The following is a 17,173-nucleotide window of genomic DNA, read 5'->3' as shown; positions in this document are numbered from 1 at the left end:
ATGAGGGAGCTTGGAACCATTCCATATGAAAAATAGTCAGAGGAGCCAAAATACTGACCAAGCTAAAGATGCATTAGGGATGTGAGACAGTTATTTTGTAATGTTGGAGGGTTTATCTTGTGAGAGAGATTAGAATCGATCTGTCTGTATCCTTAGAGATAGAATCTATAGGAAATAAAATACTTCTACTTAACACAGAAAGATATTTCTTTGCTAGTCTAAAGATGGGTTGGCTACCCTGGGAAGCAGTCAGCATTGCCCATCTTTAAGGCCAACGCTGTATGCGTGGCTGGGCAAGTAGAGCTTAGAGTCTCTTCCTCGCCCTGTAGCTCAGTCTCTCTCTCTCTCCATCGGACTTCATCACCTCTCCCTAGGAGGACTAGAGTTGACTCCTTATTGCTCCCCTCGCATCCCGGCTGACCTCCTCCAGTCTGTGAACCATCTGCAAAAAAGTGCGGACTCTGTGAAATGCAAAGCCAGTCTTTTCACCACAACCAACTACGTCTTCCTTTAATGTCTTCCCATTGCTTGGAAAAATAAACCCCAGAAGTGTAACCTATAAGATCCCTGTGCGCTCAGGCCCCTGGCCCGCCTGCCTCGTTTTCTTCCACTTAACTCTCATTGCTCTAGTCTCACTGACCTTGTCCCTGGTCAGTACCATGCTGTCCCTTGCACCTTTTGCTATTTTAAGCCCAGTGCATATTTATGCATAGTGGATGCCCACATGTATTTACTGAATGGGTGAATAAGAAAGCATCTTGTGTGTTTTCAAGAAACTGGATGATTACTTAGAGGGATAGCCAAAAGCATAGTTTGCTAGAGCAGGTGGTTAAAAAGGTCCCTACCAATACTGAGAGTCTGTGTTTTTTGTGTATTTGATTCAGGTTTTATTAATTATTTTTATTACTTTATATATTATTTATTACTTTGTTATATTATTTCATTACTTTTTTATTATTCAGGGTCTACGAAATTACCTCTTGGTGATATTTGCATTTTGCATCATCCTGACGGGAGCGTTATGCACGGCTTTTTCTAAACTCTAACAATCACAAAACCAGCAGATGGCAGCAGTGGTTAAGAGAACGCACCTACTGGACACTAGCGAGGTGGTGCTGAGAACAAAGTTCATTTTCATACAGCAAATGGATCTAACCCGTCTTGAATGGGTAAATGATATTTTCCATAAATATGAGAATAAAGAAAACCTGAGTTTCGGTCAAGTATAAAAATGAAAAATTTTTCTAATGAACTATTTATGTAGGCAGGACTTTACTGAGTGACTAAAACTATGTTCTTATAGCATTACATCTGAGAGTGTGCCTTTTACCATGGTATGTATTAGTGTTGTATAATCCAGAAAACAGTGTGGAGTTCATATGCAAAGAATTGTTCATATGTCCAAATTTCCAACATATTACCCTCACTAATGAAGAAAGGCAAAAAACTGGGAGGAGGGGAGAAGAGAACCTACCTTATCATGGAATGAGATTCCAAAGATATTTGGGTCCTTTGCTTGAAAAAGTAAACGTCAGAGTTGGTAAATGAATGTTAAAAAGGCCATTTCATTATTTTTAACTCAAACTTATTTTTACTTCAAATTAATATTGCCCAGCTCTCTGTCACCCACCTATCTTAGCTCAAAATGCTTTTGATAATCTCCAGATAAAATCCATTTTCAAAGAACAGAAATTTCCCAACCAATAGGAATATTTGTATAATACATATACATACATACGCAAATACATGCAAACATAAATACACACACATATATGTATGCACAAGTCTATATTTTGGGGAAATTCTAGAGTTGCTGAAGTGGGGGTCTACCTTATCACAGTGAGAATTTAAAGGGATCAAACATGCTTTTGGATGTTTTTGTTTCCCTGAAATAGGCTTTTCAAAAATATTATCTTCTAACCAGAGGTTTTCTTCTTGTTTTGACCTGTCATTACCACTAGGCAAAAGAAAATGACATTATGCTGTTTTAATTTATTTAAGAAAGCTGAAATGGAACTGCTAGCACAAAGTTTATAGCAATGGTAGCCAAATTCTCAAAATAATAGAACCTCTAGTTAAGTGCACACTTCTCAGATTTCACCCAATGGTACATTACTTTGTTATTTCTGGAGAGACAGAATAGCATTTTGCCTCAGTGTACAAGCTCTGGAGCTAACCTGTATGGGTTAAATCCCATCTCTGCTTCATCTTAATTATGTGACTTTGAATAAGTCCCTGAGCCCCCTTTATCAGATTCCTCATCTGTAAAATTGAGATGATAATATCCAGCTTACATGGTTATTGTGAGGTTCAAGCTAATTGAAATCTGTAATGTATGTTCAATGATTGCCTGCCACTTGGTAAACATTATATAATTCTTAGCTATTATTACCTATTGAGAAAGAAAATATGTGTCTATAGATGGGAGAAAACCACGTAAGAGCTATTGTCCTCACCACTACCCCACTGAAACAACTATTATTCCTCTATATGAGTGCAATTTAAAAATGATACTGGAGTCCCTGTTTAATTATTGAATTGCTAATATAAATAAATACTTGATTATAACATCTTACAAAAATTTGTTGTAATTTTAACTTCAAATAGTCATTGATTATATTGATAACCGAATAAACTGACATGATACAAAAGCTATTTTTCTCATTTAAATGTATTTAAATTTTTCATATTGATATTTCGTTATTCTTTCATTGAGATTGCCAATTTATATGCAAAGTAAAGCAATTGCAGGAACATGAAAAATGAAAATATCCTACTACTATACAGTTTCTGCTACCACACACTTCCTGAAGTGTTAGTAAGACTGGTGTGGAAAAACAAGATTTTGCAAAATGGTTACCAAACCAACAGCTTACTGTGTAGAAGTTAGTCTGAACTGGCAATTGATAAATCTCTACATTCTTTGCTCACCGTAGGAACTTAATGCCTATCTATCTTGAATTTCTGAGGCTTTACTTTTCCTTGTCACTTATGGTCAAATTCTTGTATTAATTTTAACTTTTTCTGACTTGGCTTTCTGTCTCTGGAAAGGGCACTACACAGAGGGTACTACCTTAAGCAGGGAACTAACAGCCCAGTGAGGCTGACTGAAGAAATTCCTAATGAGTTTTAAAGAATTAATAGTATAATATTTACCATGAGCTACCAAATGTCCTTTTATTCCTGTTGAACAGATTTGTTTGTCCTTGGAGTTGCTAACTACTAGACCTGTACTAATACTGGCAGAGCTGAAAACCACATTGAGTAAAAAAGGCAATTTGTAATACCATGTGCACAGTATGGTACCATTCAGGAAAATTCTTAAAAACTGAAGTAATGTATGTATTTTCTATAAATGTATATATATGCAACAGTAAGAAAAAGATGTACACAAAACTCAGAATAGTGGTTGTTTCTAGTAAGGATGCATAAGCTCAGAATGGCAATGTTGAGATCGAGGTGAACTTGAGCATTATCTGTAATCCTCTAACTTTTATAGCAATGAATCCATATATGTGTTCTTTAATATGTGTTGAGGAATCAACAGCATAAAAGCTCAGAAGCATATATCTAACTATTAAAGTAATTAAGCCTAAGTAAATAGAATATGATGAATGTTATTTTCCTCTTTATTCCTTTTTGGTGCTTTTAAAAATTTCAAAACAAACATGCACATACATGTACACACAAAAAAGACAAAAGTCAAGGCAAAGTTGAGAAATTTTCCAATTTACCTGGTCATTGTATCTCGTAAAGGTAGAAGCCAGAAACACTTTCCTATACTCCCTTGCAGTAGGATACAAGTGTTGTTCCTGACTATGTAACCTCTAAGTCCAATTCTGTAATCTTGTTGGGGATTCTGTGAGCTACCTATTACAGTTGTTTCAGAAATTTGGCCTCATTTAAAAAAAAAGAGTCACAAGTATAGCCTATTTTGATCAACTTTAATGAGGCATAATTGCATCCAATAAAATTCTCCCATGTTTAAATGGACAGTTCTATGAGATTTAGCAAATATATAACTCATGTAATCACCACTACAACCTAACTACAGATCATTTCCAGCAACCAAAAGTTCCATCATGCCCCTTTATAATTAACTTCCATGCCTCAGGCCACCAGGGATCTAGTTTCTGTCATTCTAGGTTACTTTTGCCATTCTAAAATTTCATATAAATGGAATCATATACTAAATACCCTTTTACATCTGATTTCTTTTATCTTATAGCCATTTTTAAACTATTTTTACCAACCTAAAACAATTATAATTCATTCTCAATTATCTTCCCTACTGGAAGAAAGCATATATGTGTACTAAAAATAACCACTATAGCAAAAATGATTAATATTTCTACTTCTTATATTTAAGTGTTTATGTGTCATGTTCCAGAAATTTACTGCTTTAAATTAATAGTATAGTTAAGAATTCTTAGCTATCCTTTGAGTCCATCTCCATGTTATATTGTTCTCTTTTGAGAGGCTGTAAAATATTAATGTAGATCACCTCCATTTTCTGTGTGTTGGAAAAATTCATGTATTTTTGGGTTTCCTACAACAACCTAGTGGATTATAATCTCTGGGACTAGAAACTGTGAATTTGCTTTTTTTACAAGTACCTTGGTGATTCTTACCACACTGTGCTCTAAATTTTTTTTGTATTTGTGACTGACACCTTGATATTTAAAAATTTTCAGAGCTATTTTTAAAATTAAAAGAATATTCTGCCTTTCACTCCTAGAGAGGGAGAAAATTTTAAAAATATATGTATCCATTTAATTATATGAAGATATTTTTAAGAGGAAAAAAAAATGAAATGCTTAAAATCAATCTGTTGAAATTGAATTCTTTGTCAAAAAATAACGGTAATAATAACTAGGCATCATATCTCTTTTTTTTGGCTCAAACCACTTAACTGCACATGTTGAAACATCTCCAAGACATTGACAGCCAAGTCTCATTTTTGCTTCAGTTTCTGCAGACTATTTATTTCTTTTTCTATTAATAAAATCTCTAACACAATTCATGCTGTCAAGATCCCATGAAAACAAAAATCCTAATTCCCAAATGGAAATTTTCCAACAAGACCTAATGAAATAAAATCACTGGAAATGAACTGGGAGAAAGGTGAGAATAGTTACTGCGTGGAGATGGTAAGCTATAAGCTAGAGACTTAAGAACTTACTAAAGCAATCCACATGATTTTCTGAAGAGCTTGCTAAAACACATTTGTTTCCCCCTTAACAACAAGGTACTTGTAAGCGCTTTTTCTAAGTCATTAATATCTTACATAACTAATGAGTTTATAAATCTCTCTCACATAGACCATAAAGTTTTGACATATGAAACTCACCTCAAATAATTTTTTCCAACATAGAAGAGAAGTCTGTATTGTTTCCCTTTCCTCCAAAACTATTTGAGAATTATATTGGCTTTATCTACATATGACAGTTAAAATTCTATGAACTCTTTGAAACTAAGTTGTGGATTCATCTTCTTATTTCAAGAACCTAGCAAAGTACGTGGAACAGAAGAAAAAAAATGTGGGTTTTTTTGCCATGTACTTTGAAGAACATCTTGAAAGTCTAAAATTTATTGACCAATGATTCTTTTAAAACAGTTCCTTAGTATTTTACTGTCATACATTAAATATTTAGTGAGTAGTTTCATCTGTTTATTGTAATATTTAATTACTAAAATCATGTTTAGAATTTTTGCTTTTGTGTTCATGTATTTTTCAGCTGTGTTCTGGTATAGTTACTTGGAAGCAGTTTGATCCTTTCAAGGTTTGTTTGTACACTTGGTTAGGTAGAATTACAGCAGTATTTAGTCTAGGGTTTATTCATCCCACCACTACTCATTACCCTTCTGAGTACTCTGGTACTCAGATATCTTTAATATTAAGGGTTATTTTTTTGTTCTTTGTTTGGTTTTTGTTTGCTTTTTGTTTGTTTGATTGTTTACTTTGGCTGTGGTGAACATGAAATCTTCCAAGCCCTAAGATTTCTAGAAATTTTTTTCTACCTGCTCCTTCCTTTCCCATGGTTCTCTGCCCAGTTGCTGTATTTTTCTCCCATGTAAGTGCTAATCATTAGTCAGCTGAAGATTTGAGAAACCCTCTGCTTATTTCTGCATCTCCAGTCCTCTCTCTCTCATCTCCTTCTCCCTCTCTCCATCCGCCCTGTTCTGGCACTTTACCCTATGTATTCTACCTGCCTTGATCTTCCCAGATTCTCATTTCTATCTACTCAACTCAGGAGTAGAGTAACTGCTGAGCTTGGTTTGTGTTCCAGGTTGCAAACTTTAACCAGGCAGTAAAATGGGAAAATTGTAGAGCTCAACTTATTTGTTTCCCCTTCTGATAGGGATCATAGCCCTGTCTGTTCAGCCTATGGTCCAGCATTTGATATATTTTATCCATTTTTTAATTTACTTAATATGGAAGGACTAACTTAGTTCCTGCTACTCCATCTTTGTCAGAAGCAGGAGTCCTCTGATGAGTATTCTGTTACATTTTCATTGCAACTTTTGTCACATTTTCATAATCAGCAATATCAAAAAATAATTAGGCATTATTCTAGGTTGCAGATGGCCCCCCAAGAAATATGTCCAAGTTCTAATTCTTAGAACCTGTGAATATGACCTTATTCAGAAATAGGGTTTTGTGGATATAATTAAATAAAGGATCTAAAAATGAGATGATTCCAGATTTAGAATGGGCTCTAGAGAAAGAGAAAGGAGATGGGTGCTTGACAGGGGGACACGGTGAAGACCACATGAAGAAGGGGGCAGAGACTGGGACGATGTAACTACAAGCCAAGGACTGCTGGAAGCTGCTAGAAACTAGGAGACAAGCATGGAAATGGATTTTCCCTCAGGTACTCTGGGAGGAGCTAACCCTGCCAACACCTTAATTTCAAACTTCTAGCCCCTGTAACTGTGAGAGAACAAACTTCAGTTGTTTTAAGGCATCAGGTTTGTGGTAATTTATCATGGCATCCCTAGAAAACTGATACAGTATCTCTGATCCAGTGAGCATACAAGACACTGCACAAAATAAGATGGACAGATGCAACCCATGATCATTAGTACTGGCAATGCTGCTCAGCTGAGGATGTTGGCTAAGCTGCAAAGCAAATGTAGGATAAGTGGAAAAAGGTCTCAAAAAGTGTCTTTTTGCACTTTAGCAGTTCATCTTTAGATAGTATGGGATGGGGCATACTTCTCTTCCTCTATGAAATAAAATAGAAGATATCCAGTGGCTTTTTTGTTTGTTTGTTTGTTTGGTTTTTATGAAAGAAATGAACCAAATGACCTGGAATGTTGTGTAAAGCATTTTAGGCAGGCAGCTCTGTATAGAAAAAGCTGTAGCAGGAATTAGATAAGAAAAATAATAGAACTTTTTACAAGGTTTCTTGATATTGACAATAAATTTCTTCTAGCAAGCAGAAGACATCAGAGTGAAATCAATTTTTTTAGCTACTGAAGTGCTCAGGTGAGAATGAAAGTCATTTTTTTCCTATTGAAGACAAACTGTCTCTGGAAGACAATTATACTCCTACCTTTCTAAGGATCCCCTGGAAAGTGAAAAAATAAAACACAGAAATTTAACATTTGTTCTGTAACTTCCTCAACACCTGTTGGTGTTGATGCTGGGATACCTTTTTAAATATATATAAATATATAAATATATAAATATATAAATATATATATATATATAATATTACAAATAATTGGCTCACATGATTATGGAAGCTGAGAAATTCCAAAGTCTGCAGTTGGCAAACAGAGACCCAGGGGAGCTCATGGCATAGTCACGTCTGAACACAAAATCTTGAGAAGTAGAAAAGCCATGGTGTAAACTCCAGACTGAGTCAGGCTGGAGAAGCAGGAAAGCCAGTGCTCTAAGTTCTAGACTGAGTCTAGGTCTTCCAAAGGCCAAACACTCACATCCCAATTCAAAGACAGTCAGGCAGAGTGAATTCTTTTACTTAACCTTTTCGTTCTATTCAGGCCTTCCGTGGGTTGGATGAGGTCTGCACATTCAGAAGGGCGATCTGTTTCATTCAGTCTACCAAGTCAAATGTTAATCTCTTCTAGAAATACCCTCACAGACACCCAGAAGAATGTTTAAACAACTATCTTCGTTCCCTGTGGCCCGGTCAAGATGACATAGAATTAGCATCACACATTTGTAGGCCATTCTATGGTATTTAAATCTTCAACCATAAAAAGAATATGAGCTGAAACACTTGAATGCATTGTATGGTAATACTACTCTGTGGAGATCGCTTCATAATGTCTGAGCCTACAGTAAAAACATATTTATTATAAAAACCCACAAAAGAACATACAATTCTCGGAAAGTTTTCCTCTAGATCATATCTGATCTAACATTAATTAGAATTTCTCTCACTTAACATTAAAGTCAAATTAAGTTCTAGATAAGTAAAAGGGGAAAGGCACCCAATAAAAAAAATATGGTTAGAACTTCTAAGAAATGTGCTTGCTATCTGAAAAATGAAAATATATCCTCTTCACATGTGTAATGTATCTGAAAACATGGCAGAGCTCTTGAAAGACAAAGTAGAGTAAGTTGTTATTCACTTGACTGGGCACAGAATTATGAGTCTGTTGATCAATTGATTTCCGATGAATTTTTTAAATACACAAAATGTTTATAATATGATAAGATAAAATTCCATGAATTTTGAGGGAAAAAAATCATTGAAAAATCAATTCAAAAACAATGTTTATATTTGTTTCAAAATATGATGCAATGAGAGAAAGAGATTTTGGGGAACTCTGAGGATAACTCTTATTGATGCAATTTGTGAAATTTGCAGGCTGATAGAGCACAGGTTAGAGAAGCTCAGCTTTATGTGAACTGAAACTATACGTCTTCAGCAACTGCTGCTAACAGTTCCTGCTGTTACAACAATGTCTGTTGTAGGGAAGAAGGGAGGTGAGCAGAAAGCAAATGGATAGTTGCCCTTGTCTAATCTTGCAAATAGTTCTTAATTAGTTTTAACTAGTTCAGTGTATAGATACCTACAGAGAAATTTCTTCCCCTCTATCTTCGTGCTCCAGTGCACAGAGTGGACACCTACACTAATGAGTTCAGTGACTTGCTGAGGGAAAAGGCGAGTAAGAAAAAGTCTTTTGAGAAACTCTGAGGGCTTAAGGTCTAAAACCCCATATCTGAGTACTTGCCCCAAAGGGATTAGCATCTGAGATAGGATTGAAAGCAAATTGGATCAGCACATTTTAACTAAAAGCTATTTCAAAGGAAATGTTACATTTTTGTTAGTAATACAAAATACAATCAGCAGACTATAGAAAATAATCACTGGATTCTGTTAGGGCACCATACTACCAGAAATGACATTGTAGGCAAATCATTTGATACATCTTGATTTCATGTGTTTCCTTTTAAAAATATATTTTTTATTGTGCAGGTAATGAAGTTCAAGTTAGAAAATTTTAAAACTAATGATCTAAGTGACTGTATTGATATAATTCTTCCAAAACTTTTCTACTTGGATATATATACATATATGTACTCAGGTTGCAAAACTAGACTATGCTGTGTATATTATTCTAAAAAATTGGGTTTTTTTCTTTGAGTATATTGTAGACATATTTTCATGTCCCTCAACATACTTCCACACTATCACTTCCAAGTATACATAGCATAGTCAAACAGTCCCTAGTTTAGGGGGTGTAGGTGCATCTGGCAATCATTTTCATTATAAAAGCCTGCCATTCCTGTGGAGAGCCCTTTCTCCTTGGAGCCCCTTCTACTCTACAGGAGTTTGGTTATGTGGAGCTGTCTTCATCCTCCATCTTCATCCTCTGAATACTATTAAAAGCAAGCTTGTGATCCAGAGCTGTCCGATTCACGTGCTCTTTTCCAAATCTCAGATGCCAGAGTCAGTCTGGTCTCTCCTCCAAGTAACTGAAGAAACTCACTGGTCACATCTGGAAAGCAGACTGCTTCCTAAAGCCATTTTGGTTCGACCTTCCCAGATTTACTGAGCTAAGGAAGAGGAGCTTTTTGTTACTGGCTTACATCCAGAGCTGGTGGTGCATGTGGTCTTTGCCTCCCAAATTTCATAACTGCTAGTAAGTTATTTAAACATAATTTAAAACATAAGGATTGATGTTTAAAAGACAATAATAATACCCAACAAATAGAAAAATTTTACATGAATATTATATTGTCTTTATTGAGGCATAATTTACATAAGATAAATGCCTACTTTGATAAGTTTTTACAAAGTTATACATTAGCCCTACCATCACATAAATCAAGTGTTAAGGCATTGTTTTCCTGACCCTAGAAATTTCCCTCCCGTCTCTTTGCAGTCAGTTCTCCAGCCTTACATCTTCTACCCTACCCTACACACACTGTTCCGGGCAATCACTGTTCCGTCATTATAAATTTTGCTTGCCCTTACAATGCACATACTGGAATCACACACTATGTTTCCATAGTGTTTGACTCTGTTCTCACTGCATAATGTTTTTGAGACTCAAATACACTGACCTGATTCCTTCAACAAATGTGTGTGTGTGTGTGTGTGAATAAAATGTATATGTAGCTACTTATACATATACAAGTGTGTTTAGGTGTACATAGAGAGACAGGTCTATAGATTTAAAACAACTTTGGAGACGTGGACAAAAGCAACATCTGGAACTTATTTCAGTTCTGACTTTAACAATAAAACCATTGGAAATTTGAAAATTGGCTAAACAAGGAATTATCTTTAAATATGTTTAGGTTTGATAATGATATTTTGGTTGTGTTTTTTTAAAGCCCCTTTTTAAAAATATTCAAACTGAACTACTTATGAATGAAATTAAATGATGTCTGGGATGTGTTACAAAATGATCTAGGGGTGGGGTTAAGTGGGTGGCCTTTTAATGAATAAAGCTGAACATTCATTGATAATTGTGGAAGGTGATTGAAAATTATGTGGGGATTCATTATGCTATCATTTTCACATTTGTGTATGTTTGAGATTTTCCCTAACACAAAATTTAAAACATTTTTTCAATCTTAATATACAGTAGACTAAAATTAGCATGTCATTTAACTTGCCTTTTATTAGTTGTTTTAACATTTTCCAGCTGTAGTTTTCAATGAATTGACATATTGTATCACTATCTTTGTTCTATTAAAATATTAATTTTTTCTTCTGGATTTGCATATACTCTAAATTTTTTTAAATACACCTCTTTCTAGTTTATCATGTGCCAAACTCCTCAAAAGAGCTTATATTTCAGCTTAAGCACTTAGCTCAGTGTCCTTTCTGCTCTCTCCTTCCAACTAAAACATCTCACAATATCAAGCATGTCTTCAACTTCCACTTCTTAGTCTCACTCTCTTTAAATCCTTTGAATCTCTCCTCAAAGATAAAGAACCTTAATCCCAACATACATTTAAAACTCATTTCTGTTGTTTCCCCTCACTGATTTAGCCAGCCGACACAATATCTTTAGAAAATAGGTACAAATACTTACTAAATAAATTAGATAAGTTAAATCTTAAAGGCCCCATTTGGTGTTAAAATTGTTATATCATGTATGTAGGTCTTAAACTGAAAGAAGTTTGAGAAAAATTTAAGACATGAAAATTAAAGACAATTTACAGTTTCACTGTGTAACTGCCTTTTAGTAATAGCTCACACCCAGTTATACAGTTGATAAAACTTAGAAAGTATAATGGTAAACAATTTTAAATTATCTGTAATTATGAGAAAGAACAAAAATAAAAAATTTCTGTCCCATCTTCCTTAGTTAAAAGGTTGTTTCACAATTAAGTAAAAAAAAGGAGCCAAATAAAATTATTTACAAAGTTTTCTTTGTTTTTTTCTTTGAAGCTCAAGTACATATAATAAAAAGAAATTCTATTGGCTCCCATGTAAAATTATCCAAGATGATATTAAATAGACTATGCAGACAAACACGTTAGGACGCAGACTTTAATTTTCTTTATATAGAAAATATTTGAAGTAATCTTAGAATAATAATCTTATACTTCTTAAAGCTATAATGAATACACATCTTTTTGTTAAGGATAAAACTGTAAGATGTGTCTAATATTTACACACAGTAGCTGCCAAAAAGCACCAGGTTTGGTTGCTGAGCTAAGATTCTATAGCCTGATATTCTATGGTAATAATGCAGGTGTCTGTGTTCCTAAAATTTTTATTTTAATATGGATGATTAAACAAGGCATTAAATAATACATAGTTTAGTTTCTTAAAATTATGTAGTCTAAGAAATCCAGGATAATATCATTTCCTATTATCTCTGAATAAATTTTAACATACATGAATACCTAAATCCCAAGTATATAAATAGCATCATCTAATACAATTTACTTACAGCTCCTGCAATAATGTTGAAAAGAGTAGAAGAATTTGACTTCTCCAAAGAGAAGTTATCCAATATTAATAATTTGGATAAATGCTGTCAAATGAGTTGGTTAAAATGGGATATTCACACAGAGTGAAGAACGTGGTTGCCTTACCTTTATTTATATGTGTGCATTAATCTGTATAAATACATTTTCAAGTTGACCACCAGGGGCCAGTATAAGTTCAATTGTAATAGTGTTTAGGCTAAAAAGTAAATTTTTTATAAGTTTAGGGTACCTATTTTTTTCTTTTCTTTTCTTTTCTTTTTAGCCTTTTGCATCTCTCCTTTGAACTGATTATACTTTCCCATTTATGGATTTTTAAAACCTGAAATAGGAAAGAACACATCTATCTTATATCTCGTGTGCCTCAGTCTAATTCTCAGTATCGTGCGTTTTTCAGTCACTGGGTTTTCATTATTTTCGGACTTTATTACTTGGATTGTACCATTTAATTTCCTAGAAGTTGAACACGTCACAAAAATAAATTTGTTTTTAGAGTTATTTAAAGAGAAGAGTATGTTGCCTTAGAACAGTCAGGACAGAAGAATTCTCACGGCCAGTGCTAGTAACACTGGTAAAAGTTGCTGAATAAATATTAAGCTAGAAACCACATTATCCTCTGACTCAATGAGAGAGACATCATTACTAAATCATTAGACTGAATGGCCTGAGGTTTCTCTAAGTTGGTCTAATAATTCTTTTGCTTCATTAGACATTTTAGGTCACTGAGACCTGGGACTGTTTGCCCTGTTGTTTTTGAAGACCTTTTTGCAACCAAAAGGCTGAAATGTTTTCCCAATAGGCTATTAAATAATCATTTGCTGTAATTGGATGGATTCTGAATATGGATTCTTAGGGGTTTTACCATCACTGGTAGACTGGCTTCAGGAATATGTGTCTGAAGTCCTATTTCCTGGGAGCACAATGATGTTTTACCAGGGAAAATGTCTGACGTAAAGTAGGGTAGCAAATGAGCTGGTCTGTTTCAGCTCTGAAATGCCTAGTGGAAAATTACCGTGAAACAAATTCCAGCGAGAAAGAAAAGTTGGTCATGTCTAAAATTCTCAAATCATAAGCTTAGATATTTTCCAGAATCTTCACTTCACTTCCCTCATACAAAGAAGTCATTTAGAATCATGTTTCTTTACTTATACCATCTTAATCATGATGCTTCCTATTGAGAATTTCAGGTCTGAAATTAAAAATCCCATGTATATGTCGTGTTGGTAATAAAACCATCACCTTTAATATGGGAATGTGACAAATTTCTTAAACACTTGGTAAGAAAATGTACAAAAAACAATCTCATAATATATTCCAATAGATTTTTGTGCAATTTATTAGAGGAAGGGATCAGAAGGCCACTTGGTATTGGACACTTTAGTACAGGGGGGATTTTATGCAGTAACCAGGCTCTTTCTACAAGCTGTACTCTCTCATGTAAGTGTGGGTCTCTTTTCTATGGCTGTTGCAAAAATTTTAAACACCTAATCATTGCTTAACTTCCATGCCTTGTGGAACTGATTTCTCCTCCTGAAAAGATCTTTGAAGATCATAAATCAAAGGAAGAAAATGTAATTTTTCTTAGCTTTTGTGTGTTTTTACTGGGTTCTATGGCCCAGCTGTTTGACTTACTATTCATTCAGGAAAACTTCCCAGAAGCATCTCTGAGAAGTCCAGCAGGGCCAAGGCAGCCCGTCCTTACACAGTTTGCTTCTCTGAGAGAAGGATATCAGCATAAATTGCTGTTCCTATCGACTGGAGTTTAAACTACATTAAAATAAAGTTCTTTATAGAATTGTTGTTGGGCAACTGCGTCTGAGAAGGTGTCTCCCTGAACATCAGGTGAGTCCTCAGCCTGGACGGGGGAGTGTTCTTGACTCTGGATGAGAAATAATTCTTGAGCTGGTCGGAGAGTGTAGGTAAGGAAGGAATTCACTAAAGCAGGAGTAGCCAGGAATGGCAGCAGCCACAGAGGCAGCAGAGAGCAAGGAAGAGCAGAGGGAGGGAAGGGAAGCTTATTGAATCCCTGCTCGGCCTGGGGCACATCCCTTGCCAACTCCTAAAGCCAGGGTCACCTGGCATCCAGTGTCCGATTGAATCTGCACAATGTGGGGACTAAGCCCCCTACGACCCCAGGATTTGGGGGAGCCACAGAGCACTGGATGGAGTGAGGTATGTTCTGAGAACTCCCCAAAGGCAAAGAAAGGAGATTTTCAGGCAGGCTACTAAAGAGAATGATCATACAGCTGCAGTCCTGTCGGGGTCACTAGGGCAGTGGGAACTTGCAAGACCAAATCAGAGATCTTAGTAGCACTTCCCCACTTGTCTGAAATAGGACAGAGAGGCAGAATACTTTTGCTTAAGTCAAGAAAATTGAATGAAATAGCAAAGTAACAAGGGTGCTTACCACTGGAAGAGTGCAGAACACAGTAAGTTGAGCAGCAAGGTTTTATTTAAGGCTAAAAGTACTCAGAGAAAGGGGAGTGTAGGCAACCTTAGAGAGGAGGTGCACTTAGGACTTAAGACTCTGTCTTTAAAGGCTTTCAAAAGGTGGGGTGAGGGGGTTGTAGGCTTGTCATGTGGTCTCATGATGTCTATCTCCAGTGAGAGACATTAGTCACCATTCATAGTCTGTTCTGTAGATACTCTGTAAAATAAATGTAACACGATGAATTTCTTTATGTTGTTCCCCCCTAACATAGTGGTTACCCTCAAGTAATGGGGTCATATCATTTAGGGCTACTTTGCTTTGCCTTAAGATAGGGTAGGTTATTGGCTGATTGCCATAAAATATGTTAGGAATCTTACCTCCTAATTCTCTGGGGGTTTTTTTTCAATGAAATTTTTCAATGAAATTCCAGCCTTAAGATGGAATCCCTCATTATTAGTATTTATATCTTAGCATTTTTAACCACAAACAGGAAATACCAATCATGATGTTTGTCCCATGTCCCTGCCTTATCTCAGAAAAATTCTGGCACTTTTTTTTAAAATGTAACTTATTACAGCATCTAAATTCTCTCTAGAATGGACATAGATTTTAAGTAGGTTTGTTTATTTTTCAATAAAATAAGTTTGTTTTAAAAACAATGAAAAAATAAAATTATAAAACTGAAAATTAAATAATGTCTTGATTCATGTTCTGATTCTCTCCCAATCTCTCAGTTTATGTCTTTCCTACACACACACACGAGACACACTCATAAAAAAAACACACACAAGATTTTAGAGATTATTTCCTGTGTTTGTTACTAAAAAATAAATAAAATGCTGCCATTAATATCTCTGCAATGTATTTTTATGCATTTATGTGTGTATGTTTACAAGACATTTCTTAGTAGAATTATTTTATCATGGGATAAATACCTATTTTAAATTATGATAGATACTGCCATAATGCTCTGCAAAAAGTAGTAACTAAAATATAACCCTGCTAACAGATTCTCCATACACTTACCAAATGATTTTTATTAGTTTTTTAAATTATTTCCCAATGTGATCTAATTAAAATGCATGTAAGCATATAAGTGTGTAATAATTTGTGAGCAGAGTTCATCAATTCTATGTGTTTTGGCTCCTCGTATTGTCTTTTTGTGAATGTTCTTCTTGTTCTATCTCTTACCAACTTTTTCTAGCAAGTTTTGGGATTTAATATAATTTGTAAGGTCTTTTTGAATAATAAAGGAATTCATCCCTTTATATATGGTGTAACTTTTGTAAAACATTTTTCCCAAATTGTTCTTTATTTTGGTTTTGACAATGATTACCATACATTTAATTTTTATATGGTAAAATACATCAAATGTTTCCCTAGACAAATATATTTTGGTCACACTCTTAAGATGATCTTTTATCACTGATGTTTTTCTCCACATTTATTTTCATGTTTATATTTAAAGTTTTAATCCACATAGAGTTAATTTTCAAATAAGAATTGAAGATTTATCTATATTATTTTTCCAAACACTTCATATTATTCCAGCACAGAGTGTTGAACAATTTTCTTCAATGATTTGAAATGTTTTTAATGTATACTAAATACGATAGGTACTAGAATCAATCTCTGGATCATGTAATCATTTTTTTGTACTAGGACCATAGTTGTAATTACTTAGTATGTCTTACATACATATCCTATGTCTTATGTCTTAATAGTATATCTTAAAATTGTTTAGCTCATCCCCTATTATCACTCTTCCCTTTCAGCTTATTGCAGCTCATTCATATAAGTTTACTTTTTAAGATGAATTTGGAAGAAGCCTCTCAAGTTCCAAGCAAACAAAAAACAAGCAACAACACATCTGTTGGTATTTTGATTACATAGCATCTGTATTTGTAAATGTAATTCAGAGACAAATGATATCTTTCATACATTGAGTCTTCATATTCAATAGCACTCAGCATCTTTCCATTTTTTTTAGTATTTTGGTGTGCTGCATGGCTTTTTATTTTATTATTATTGTTTTAAAGCAACAGTCCTTGATTTTATTTATCAATTCTACTATTTAACTTTTATATCTCTATTTTAATCATTTTACTCCTGTTTATTTTTAAACTGAGTATAGTGCTTAATTCAATATTTTATTCTATCTCTTAGAAATATAAGTACTGAAGTCCATTACATATAAGTACTGAAGTATGTGATATAGTTTTAGACAAGTCACGTAAGTTTTAATATCTAGAGTTTTTGCTCTCATTTTCTAGATGCTTTTCACTGTCAGTTTCAATATCCTACTTTGCACA

General features: G+C 34.4%; 1 protein-coding gene across 6 annotated transcripts in view; it reads left to right on the top strand.

The window, feature by feature from the left end:
- TMEM144 (transmembrane protein 144) overlaps nt 1-16,757 on the top strand; it is a 51,631-nt gene extending 34,874 nt beyond the window's left edge. For 3 of the 6 annotated variants that reach the window (XM_073232535.1, XM_073232536.1, XM_017656658.3), the window contains exon 12: nt 963-3,609. In XM_073232535.1, the coding sequence (XP_073088636.1) occupies nt 963-1,046 (84 nt within the window). In that variant the 3' untranslated portion in view covers nt 1,047-3,609. Of the gene's footprint in view, nt 1-962; nt 3,611-16,636 lie in introns of those variants that run through there. The other 3 variants (XR_012129598.1, XM_017656660.3, XM_017656657.3) reach the window with 3 other exon arrangements.
- The last annotated feature ends 416 nt before the right edge of the window (nt 16,758-17,173 follow it).

This window comes from Manis javanica, chromosome 3 (genome assembly GCF_040802235.1).
Source record: "Manis javanica isolate MJ-LG chromosome 3, MJ_LKY, whole genome shotgun sequence".
NCBI classification, from domain to species: Eukaryota; Metazoa; Chordata; class Mammalia; order Pholidota; family Manidae; genus Manis; species Manis javanica.
The sequence above is the reverse complement of the archived record's forward strand: the minus strand, read 5'-3'. Positions and strand labels throughout refer to the sequence as shown.